Below are 11,588 nucleotides of genomic sequence, written 5' to 3'. Positions count from 1 at the left end.
CAGAAAAGGCGGTTGTCTCTAAAATCAAACCTCCAGGCTGACACCTAGAGACACTTACACCCTGAAAACTATCATCTTTGCCATCACCAACAGGGGAGCTTAAAATGAAGCTTTAAATGAAGACATGAGGAATCTTCATGGATTTCAAAAATTCGCTTTCTGGCTCACATCTTGGCACAAAGAAGCTGAGATGACTGTGGTTTGAGAAAAGTGGGGTTTTTCTTGTTGTTTTGTTTTTTGTTTCTACTGGATCCCCATGACTGGGAGGAACTGGCAGGCTTTTGTGGGACCTGCTTTTTTTGTTGGAATACCGGTATGGTGTTTATTTATTTGAATTCTCACTCTCTTGCTAGCAACCTGTGGACTTGGGATTTAACTGGTGCAGTATAGAGCACCGCGGGTTGGCAGGCGCTCTGATGCCCGACCTAGTGGCATCTCTTGGCAGCCTTGAAGAGCAAGTCCTCATTCTGGCTTCTTTGGCGGGTTGTGGACATATCATGCCCAGGAGTGGACACTGTAAATGTCCCCTTCTGGCCCTGGGCTTTTCAGTCCATCCGAGTTCCTGCTCTTAATTGACAGGCCAGTGACTATTGGCTGAAGTTCCCCAGCGATTTGCATGAACAGAGAGGGAGTGTCCTCCGCCGCCCTCCCTTCTGGAGCCTGCTGACTGCAGCCTCCCAGGGAATGCGCGGCCGAGGGAACGCGCGCAGCTCGCTGGTCCAGGCAGTGAGCTTGCGCCTGTCGACCTGGCACCCGTGCCTGGATATGGGGCATCTACATCGTCCCAGAAGCAGCACCAGCCACAGGAACCTGCCGGTAAGGATGCAGGAACCCCGCGTCCCCCAGAAGTTGCAATGCTCTCCAGCTGTTCCTACTCCTTGACGGTGTTTTCAAACGTTTTCCCATAATGCAAACTTCACCAGAAGATGGGAGGGGGAGAAAGGAGTTTTGGTTACAGCGCCTATGGTATTTTAGCAAATAGCTTCGGCCCTCGAGTCGAGAGAGGAAGTTTCTGAAGCAGAAATGTTGGATGAGCTGGAGGGTCAGGGTGCCCGCTATCCGCTTTGTATTCAGGGATGTAAAGACTGATTCCTGTGGTGGATGTCAGCTTGGAACTGTCTGCCTACTGCAACTGACAAATGTTTTCGCATAATAATATTCCGCGTTTACTTTGCTGAGTCCTAGGCTTGGCAGGAGGCAGAGGGCATGATAAGAGGTAGCGACCCAGATCTTTTGATTTGATTTTATGAACGAACAAAAATGGGGAAAAAAATCACTTTCCTCCCTCCAGTCTAAATGGGGGTGGGGTGGGGAGCAGGTAGGGAGTATGGCTCAATTTTCCATATTATTGTTATTGCTTTTATTATTTGTGTTGGTAGCGTTGTTTACAGTGGCTTCATAGAAAATGAGTGCAAGACATTAGGTGTTCTGGGACCTTAATGGCAGAATCATTCCAATGAGAAGTAAATGAGAGGTTCATCGCTCAGTGCTTTCCGCCACCATCCCCTTCTTTCCCCACAACCTAAGGAGGTTTCCTGTCGCGTTGCGCAGCCTTTTGAGTGGAAGTCTTCTCTGCTGCACGTTTCCAGGGACCCAGTGCCTTGAGATTTGGGATTCTAAATGTTTGCTAGACGAGGCTAGTGACCGTACCGGGTGGGAGTGGGGAAAATATAAGAGGACGAGAAAGGAGTTAAGTTTCCGAGGCAGCTTTGCTCCCCAGACCTCCTTCTCTGGCAGCAAGTTGTCACTTTTCTCGAAATGAGAGGTTTTGTTTGTGGAAAAGGATGAGGATAAGCATTGTCCTGGGCGGGGGGTCACTCTTTGCTAACTGCCCTCTGTGTTTCCCGGAATGCGTAATCACCTTCTCCCCTCCCTTCACTCCAGCATGTTTTTCTGCTTTTCCTCTTCGTGGGACCGTTCAACTGCCTGGCGAGTTACAGCCGTGCCACCGAGCTTCTGTACAGTCTAAATGAGGGACTGCCCGCGGGCGTGCTCATAGGCAGCCTGGCCGAAGACCTAAGGCTGCTGCCCCGGGCTTCTGGGAGGCAGAGCCAGCAGTTGCTGCACCCTGAGCGCACGGCCACGGAGGGGAACCCCCCTCTCTCTTTCAGCTTGGCCTCTGGAGGACTGAGTGGCCAGTATGTGACCCTAGACAACCGCTCTGGGGAGCTGCACACTTCTGCACAGGAGATCGACAGAGAAGCACTGTGTCTCGATGGGGGCGGAGGGGCTGCCTGGGGCGGCAGTACCTCCATAGCCTCCTCTCCTTCCTCTGACTCTTGCCTTTTGCTTCTGGATGTACTGGTCCTGCCTCAGGAATATTTTAGGTTTGTGAAGGTGAAAATTGCCATCAGGGATATCAATGACAATGCTCCACAGTTCCCAATTTCTGAAATCTCGGTTTGGGTCCCGGAAAATTCACCTGTAAACACCCGATTGGCAATAGAGCACCCGGCCGTGGACCCTGATGTCGGCATTAATGGGGTGCAAACCTATCGTTTACTGGACTACCATGGCACGTTTACCCTGGACGTGGAGGAGAATGAGAATGGGGAACGAACCCCCTACCTGATTGTCATGGGTGCTTTGGACAGAGAAACCCAGGACCAGTATGTGAGCATCATCATAGCTGAAGATGGTGGGTCTCCACCACTGCTGGGCAGTGCCACTCTCACCATTGGCATAAGTGATATTAATGACAACTGTCCTGTCTTTATAGACTCACAAATTAATGTCACCGTTTATGGAAATGCTACAGTGGGCACCCCCATTGCAACTGTCCAGGCTGTAGACAGAGACTTGGGGACCAATGCACAGATTGCATATAGTTACAGCCAGAAAGTTCCACAAGAATCCAAGGATTTATTCCACCTGGATGAGACTACTGGAGTCATTACGCTTTTCAGTAAGATTGGTGGGAATGTTCTACAGACACACAAGCTCACCATCCTTGCTAATGGACCAGGCTGTATCCCTGCAGTGATCACTGCTCTTGTGTCCATCATTAAAGTCGTTTTCAGACCCCCAGAAATTGTCCCACGATATATTGCAAATGAGAAGGATGGGGTTGTATATCTGAAAGAACTGGAGCCTGTTAACACTCCAATTGCATTTTTCACCATAAGAGATCCAGAAGGTAAATACAAGATTAACTGCTACCTGGACGGTGAAGGGCCATTTAGGCTAGCACCCTACAAGCCGTACAGCAATGAATATTTGTTGGAGACCACAAAACCTATGGACTATGAGCAGCAGCAATTCTATGAAATAGCTGTTGTGGCCTGGAACTCAGAAGGGTTTCACGACAAGAGAATCATTAAAGTACAACTTTTAGACGACAATGACAATGCTCCTGTTTTCCTTCAACCTTTGATAGAACTGACTATTGAAGAAAACAATGCACCCAATGCCTTTCTAACGAAGCTCTATGCTACAGATGCAGATAGTGGAGAGAGGGGTCAAGTTTCCTATTTCCTGGGACCAGATGCACCATCATATTTTTCCTTAGACAATGTCACAGGGATTCTGACAGTTTCTACTCAGCTGGACAGAGAAGAGAAAGAAAAGTATAGGTACACTGTCCGTGCTGTGGACTGTGGGAAGCCACCCAGAGAATCCGTGGCTACAGTGGCTCTCACTGTGTTGGATAAAAATGACAACAGTCCTAGATTCATCAACAAGGACTTCAGCTTTTTTGTGCCAGAAAACTTTCCAGGATATGGTGAAATTGGAGTCATTAGTGTAACCGATGCTGACGCTGGGAGGAATGGATGGGTAGCCCTCTCAGTGGTAAACCAGAGTGACATTTTTGTCATAGATACAGGCAAGGGCATGCTGAGAGCTAAAGTGTCTTTAGACAGAGAGCAGCAAAGCTCCTACACTCTGTGGGTGGAAGCTGTTGATGGGGGTGAGCCTGCCCTTTCTTCTACCACAAAAATCACGATTCTCCTTCTGGACATCAATGATAACCCTCCCCTTGTCTTATTTCCTCAATCGAATATGTCTTATTTGTTGGTCCTACCCTCTACTCTCCCTGGCTCACCAGTAACAGAGGTTTATGCTGTTGACAAAGACACTGGCATGAATGCTGTCATAGCTTACAGCATCATAGGGAGAAGAGGTCCCCGGCCTGAGTCCTTCAGGATTGACCCTAAAACTGGCAACATAACTCTTGAAGAAGCTTTGCTGCAGACGGACTATGGACTGCATCGCTTGCTGGTAAAAGTGAGTGACCATGGCTACCCTGAACCTCTGCATTCCACTGTCATGGTGAACCTATTTGTCAATGACACTGTCAGTAATGAGAGCTATATTGAGAGTCTCTTAAGAAAAGAACCAGAGATTAATATAGAAGAGAAAGAACCACAAATCTCAATAGAACCAACTCATAGGAAGGTAGAATCTGTGTCCTGTATGCCCACATTAGTAGCTCTGTCTGTCATAAGCCTGGGCTCCATCACACTAGTCACAGGGATGGGGATATATATCTGCTTACGGAGAGGTAAAAAGCATCCCAGGGAAAATGAAAATTTGGAAGTACAAATTCCACTGAAAGGAACAATTGACTTGTGTATGAGAGAGAGAAAACCAATGGATATTTCTAATATTTGATGTTTCCTTGTGGAATAACACAGAGGGATGTTTTAACTACCAGGGGTAGTCTATGTCAATGCAAACAATGCTGTGCTAACGCAGTTCCACTGAAGGACAACTAATTTATAACTTGTAATATATTGTAAATAGCTGTTTACAGGTTTTTAATTCAAATTCAGAGGTTATAAAATGTGTACAGAATTTTTAAATGAAAATCAGAACTAACAGCTATATCATTGTTATTTATAATATATATATATAAAACACCGGACATAATTGGCAGCTCTCATACACCAAGCAGATGACTGACAAAACTCAAGACGAAGGTAAGAAAAGTACATTTTTGTTGTTCTAAAATGTCTTTTCACCACAAGAGGGCACCAGCTGCCCCTTTGCAGGAAACTGCAGTATTGTACATGCTAGTTGTTGTACATGAAATTAATGAGAGAGTATATTTTAAATATATTGTTTTTCACATTAAATATAAATTAAAGTAAATTGAATTTCCCTACTTAAATATATGATAAGATTGAAAAATCCACTTGTAAACAAAATACATTACCTCATAAGTACATCAATTATAGTTTGAAAGAGAAGGCATTTAAAAAGAAGTGCAATTCATGTTGGGCAAGCATCAAAACATTGCCATGTGTTCCAAATTTGAACGGATGGCTAGCACACTACTTTGTGTATGTCCACCTGCTGTCTGATTTCTTTAGCACAGCACTTGCCAGAGTTAGAGGCAGTGGACATCATCTGTGTTTTCTTCGTTTTGTAAAATGTAACAAGACAATGAACTCAGTAAAAGAGCAAGCACATCAGCGTCTCAATCTCCACTTGCTTGCTTGGCGTGTACGACACCAGTGCATCCTCAGCTTGTCAGCGGGAAATTGTTCTTGGGTTAGATGTTAGGTCGTGTATGATTATATTCATCTACCACATATGAAAAATCAAAAGTTGCATTCAAATCGAATTCCTGTGAAAGCTAGTGTACACTACTGGCTGTTTTAGTTGTGTATCTGATGTGAAAGTAATACCTTTTGTAGTTGTTGAGCTCCACTTGCTACCATCCCTTTGGTTATGGAAAACATACAGCAGTTTATTTGTAAACAGATTCCTTTGATAATTTAGTTTTTACTGACTCTTTTGCAATGAAGCAAACTGGCTTGTCAGTGATTTCTAACTTTCCCATCTTTGCATGAGATGGAAATTTTATGTAAGAACTATAGCAAAGCTGTCAGTGTAAACAAGAAATGTGTTAGCTTCAAATGGGTCACTTTACTATCATCATCATGTATCTGTACCATACCAAAATTGTTTATATGTCTGCAAATTAAAAGTTTATATTTTCATAATTTCTTGATTGTTTTTACCATTTTATATTTGAACATTGGCTTGTTATTTCACTGAAGTGCCTGCTATTTGTGTCTGTTTATTTTCAGGATTAAATGTGAGAAATTGTAGTATTCTGCTATGTGAAAGTTTATATTAAAATACTTCATGGCTTAATTAAGCATTGGGTAAATTATTAAGGGTGTGTATAATTGTAACATGCATAGAAGAGAGTATGCTTGTATGCTTAAGCTCTTATGAAAATTTACATCCATGCATGTGCATATTCATATTAATTAATTTTAGATTTAATATCCATATAACTTTTTTCACATTTCATTCCAGCATACCTCTTGTTTGCTGTGTTTCATTAGCTTGCAATAATTTTTAAGGTAATAACGCACCATGAAGAAAAAAATCTTAAATACATGCACAGTACTCATTAACTTTTCATTAGTTATTTTTTTCTTGTTTTCTTCAATTTGGTGGTCTGAATAAGTAAATATAAGGCAGAGGAGTTTGAGAAAAAATTTCAATATATTTTCATGAAAGTACCTTTTGTATGATAGACACTTGTACTAAGAGATTTGTAAGGCCATTTAAGCCCATAAATTGTTCATTCACAACTCTTACATAATGAAGGAGGAAAACATCCTTCCTAGTCATGTTTTCCTTAGTTTCTTTTATTAAAGGAGGAGCTACTTAAGAGACATGTAGCAACTTTAGCAAAAAATAAGTCCTCCACCAGCTCCATGGTTTGTATTATTATTATAAAGAGAAAAATTAATATTCTATTCACTTCAAAATTTGAACATGGTTCATGTGTTGGGGGTGGTTATTGAACTTCATTTCCTGCATGAGAAATATTTATAACCTTAATAAAATTATGGATTGTTAAGTATTTTTGTTGTAGGATTTCCTTTACACATTATTTTGTTCACATTAAAAACAGAAATAACAGGGAAAACTAAAGTAAATTAAGCTTAAAGATAAAAGCTTCTTTTTCCTAAGACCCTGTGCTAGAACAGTTGCCAAAATGTATGCTAATCATGTCAACGTTGTTAGTTAAGCTGGCACAAAGATAACTGTTCCATTCATTAAGAGCCTAATATCCATTTAACAGTTTGAGAACCAGTGAGTTTCCTTTGCCCAATTTAATGGTGAAGGATGGCTCTGATATTTGTCCTGCCAAATACATCCTACACTATGGAGTGAGGAAAGGTTTCATTAATTTGAACTGGGAAATACAATACCAATGTAGTAATGAATAACTTACATTATTTTGGTGTTATCTGATTCTTGACCATAGATGTTTTAAAAGCTATTTTTTTCTGGACGATACACTTATATCAAGAAGAGTTCATAAGTGAAACACACACACACACACACACACACACACACACACACACACACGTAAAAAAAAATCCCGAAGAATTGGTGCATTATAAAAACCCCAGTCCCTAATGTTTTCAATGATGTACTAGTGTTTTTGAAAATAGCAGGCTTGATTTTAGTATGTAATAGCATCAGTAAATGAAGCATTAAGGATGGTGTATGAAGTTGACTTGATTGCAGTAAGAAGTCTCACAAAGATTCTGATTTGTACTCCTGGATGATGCCTAAATTGACAACTATAAAAGGGGAAATCAAGCAATTCTTCTCCAAGACAAATTTCAAAATATTGATCTTTTACAGAAAAGGGAAAAGGTCATCCATGTGTAGTAGTGCAAAAGGGGTGTTCTTCAGCTCCATGGGCCAGCCTAAGGTCATGCATACACGAAACACAAGTATCTGAAACTGTCTTCACTCTATGCTGGATTTGTACACTCAATGGTAAAGCAGTCCACTCTTAGAAAAATACCCATATTCCTGACTAACATACTGTGCTTACCATTGTGTGTTTACATACAAGCAGTAAATGATTATTGACAAGAGAACCAAAGTGGTGCAAGAAAGCATTAAAAATTATTAATTAAATCGATTCCTAATTACTGTGTAATGGAGATTCATTATCTTTTTCCTAGTTAATTTCAGATAAGAAATATTAATATAAATTGTAAGATAGAATATACATTATTACAATCTTTACTTTCTTGTTTTTTTTTTTTTTTTTTTTTTTTTTTGGTTTTCTGAGACAGGGTTTCTCTGTGTAGCTTTGGAGCCTATCCTGGAACTAGCTCTTGTAGACCAGGCTGGTTTCGAACTCACAGATATCCACCTGCCTCTGCCTCCCGAGTGCTGGGATTAAAGGCATGCGCCACCAACACCTTTATTTATACATAACATTTCTTAAATCGTTACTTTCAATTTTTATGATAAACTCCTAAACTTGAAGTGTTTACATTTACATTTATTTTATTTAATTTTTAGTGGGGTCATATTGCGCCTATGTGTGGCGGTCAGAGGACTACTTGGGGCAATCAGTTCCAGGGATAAAACTCAGGTTGTGAGACTTGGCAATAAACTCCGTTACCCACTGAGCTATCTCACCACTCCCTGGATTGCCTTCCATTAAGAGAATTATACAAAGCAAATGAACATCAGAGAATCCTATTAATGTGCAAAGTAAGAAAACTGCTAACACATTCAGTTTATCGTTTTCATATTTTTTATAAAAAATTAACAAGGATTTATCAAGAAGACAAGATTCCTTAGAAATTGACATTATAGTATGGAAGGGCAATAAGAAAACAAAATTTCAAAATGCTCTGCCTAATAAAAATGACTATTTCATGGGTGTCATGAAACCTGGACCTACCTCTAATTCTAGAAACTTCCAGATCTCAGAATGGAAGTGATTTTTATTTTGTGTTCCTCTCAAAGATGATTTGTAATAATATCTAAAGGGGATATAGGCAAGGGAATATGGAAGGAGATGAGGTTATCTGAAAATGAGAAGATTATATGCAAGTCAGAAAATTGTGAGCATTTGTGTTTGCAGAGCTACCAGCTTTTCAGGTCTTCCTGGCTGCAGGGATGAAAGCAGTAAAAGAAATCAAAAAGTAGTTTGGGGAGGTAAGATAGCATTATCTTAATTTTTTCAATCAAGAAATCTCTATATTTAAAAGTGTTTTGACTATGCACATAAATTTTGGTTGAGAAGTAAATACATTTTGAACAAAAGTGTTAGTGACAATTTAGCGTAATAAGAGCCTTATACTATAGTATCTGAAACATTTAGGATTTTATATAAGATATAAATACAATATAACAGATAAAACTAGTGGTATTATAAAAATTTGAATATAATAAGCAGCAAGTGAATGGTTTCTGTAATTTTGTTTTGAGCCTATATTTTACAAATATGAAAAGCTAACTGATCACAATAAATCAGCAATGAGCAATCTGAGGCAATAACTCCCATCTCTAATGTTGGGTTTTATGACAGATGGAATTACAAAGGCACTTATTTACCCAGTTTATTTCATCTTTATGTCTGTCAATTCTTTTCAATTTAGTGAACATTACTGTGTGTCCATGTGGTAGATATTTCAATATGAGTGTAATGCCACCAAATATGTCTTATTCTAATCATACTCTATTTGGTTTGCATGCACAACAAAAATGCACATACAGAAAATTTTCATGCTGAAAAATTGGGAAAATATACTATGATGTCAATATTTAGGATTATATACTTGCCAGTGTTGTCTGAAAACAAAAAGGGACAATGATGAATTTAATTATTTAGGGGAAAATCTGGAAAACCTGACCTCAAAAACTACAAAATAAGAACCTAAGAGGTACAGGTGCTGAACAAGTTTGAACATCAGTTTTCAATAACATAAATAATTTAGCACACATCTATTCTCTACATTGTCTGTTGTTTTGTTCTGAAGAATGTATCTATACTTAGTAGTTAGCAGAAAATTCTCTAATCACAGCTGAACAAACATACAGTCAATACAAAGCAGTATCATAGGCAGTATTGGCCTCTTTCCATACATTTCCCCTTCTACGATATGCCTATGTGAAAATTAGTAACATGCTTTCATTAAGTAGATCCTTGAAGTTTTAAAAATCTATAATTAATATTTTCAAAAAATGAAGTGTTCTATGCTATTAGTTATTGTTGTTACTGAAATTAAAGTTGGTCATGAGGTGGTCAGAAAACTCTTACATAAAATTTATCTAAACAGTATTCTTTAACATGTAACAAAAGCCTGAGAGTTTAGCAATATTTTAGATAAAAACCCTTACAGACTCAACACTCCATCATATCTATCCTCTTTTTAAATACCTTAAGTTTTACCATTTTCTTTTTCTCTGACAGTGAGTTCACACATTACTGTTCTTTTAGAAATATCACAAGGGCCTAGAGTATGAACTGTATTTGCCAACTATGGTAATGCTGAGACCAAACCATTGATTTTACACTTGAAGAAACCAAGACATTTGATACTAGAAAAAGGTTTGCAGAGTGGTAGTGTAGCTTAGACATAACACAGTAGCCCAGCATGTTTAAGGCCCTGGGTTCAATCCTTAAAAGGAGAAAGAGAGACATAAGGGAATGAAGTAAATGAAAAGTAATTTACTTGTGATGGCTTCGATGAGAATGGCCTTCTTAGGCACATATGTGTGAGTACTTGGCACCCAGTTAGTTGAGGGAGGGATTAGGATTTTGAAGTAGGAGTGGTCTTGATAGAGACCTCCTCTATCAAGGATGTCACTGGGGATGGGCTTTGAAGTTTTAAAGTCATAACCATACCAAGTGTCTCTCATGATTTCTGTTTGCGAATCTGGATGTAAGCTCTCAGCTACTGTTTCTGTGGCATGCCTGACTGCTAACTGCCATGTTTCCAGTCATGAAGGTCATGCACTATAACCTTCTGGAAACATAAGCCCAAAATTGATCTCTTTCTTTTATAAGTTGCTGCAGTCACGGTGTTTTGTTGGGGAAAAGACAATTGTTATGGATGTTAAGTGAGAGGACAGAAATCTGAATTTAAAAATATTTAAAAGGTTAATGAAAACTTAAGCATATATCCAAATGACTCTGTACCGTGAAAAGAGATTTCTACATTTCTGTAACATTGTGGCTTTATTCATAAACCTAGGGAAATAGAACCAGCCTAGATGTCTATCAACAGATGAATGAGTAATTTAGATGTGGTACATATACACAATAAATTTTGTTCAGGGTTAAAAAAGAAAAGTGAAATTGGGGAACTTTGAGGACAATGGATGTATCCTGAATATTTTTCTTGGAAAATATTATATTGAGTGCAGTAACTTAGGCTTAGAAATACAAACACCCTATGTTCTCTGTTATTTAAAGATTCTATTGTGGTTAATACTGACTACTAGTCAACTCTAGGTAGACAGAAAGGATCCAGATAGATAGAAAGATGAACAGTAAAACACATTGGACAAGACATTGAAAAAGAGAAAAGTGGTGAAAGATGAGTTCAAGCAGAAATGGAGTCAGTGATAGAGAAGAAGAGGTGAAAATAGAGACAGAAAACCAAATCTAGCGATATTACTGAAGACACCACATTGTTTCTTCATAGGATATAGAGAAATCAAGCTGAAGATGCTTGTAAGTGTCTGCCATATTGGATAATATTCATAGTGACAAAAATTTCTAGGGGAAAAAGTCATCAACATTCTTAGCCAGTTTTGAGTGCCTTGAGCTACAAAAATAAATCTGCCAGGCAAATTGT

At 39.2% G+C, this 11,588-nt stretch overlaps 1 protein-coding gene across 1 annotated transcript; it reads left to right on the top strand.

Moving 5' to 3' along the window:
• Positions 1–684: 684 nt before the first annotated feature.
• Positions 685–4,611, top strand: Pcdh20 (protocadherin 20). The gene is made up of 2 exons (XM_027394020.2): positions 685–816; positions 1,885–4,611. Exons 1-2 carry the CDS (start codon positions 685–687, stop codon positions 4,609–4,611), a joined length of 2,859 nt encoding a protein of 952 aa, XP_027249821.1.
• Positions 4,612–11,588: the final 6,977 nt, after the last annotated feature.

The sequence above is a fragment of the Cricetulus griseus genome (assembly GCF_003668045.3).
Source record: "Cricetulus griseus strain 17A/GY chromosome 1 unlocalized genomic scaffold, alternate assembly CriGri-PICRH-1.0 chr1_1, whole genome shotgun sequence".
In the NCBI taxonomy this organism is placed as follows: domain Eukaryota; kingdom Metazoa; phylum Chordata; class Mammalia; order Rodentia; family Cricetidae; genus Cricetulus; species Cricetulus griseus.
Note: the sequence above shows the minus strand (reverse complement) of the source record. Positions and strands in the feature narration are given on the sequence as shown.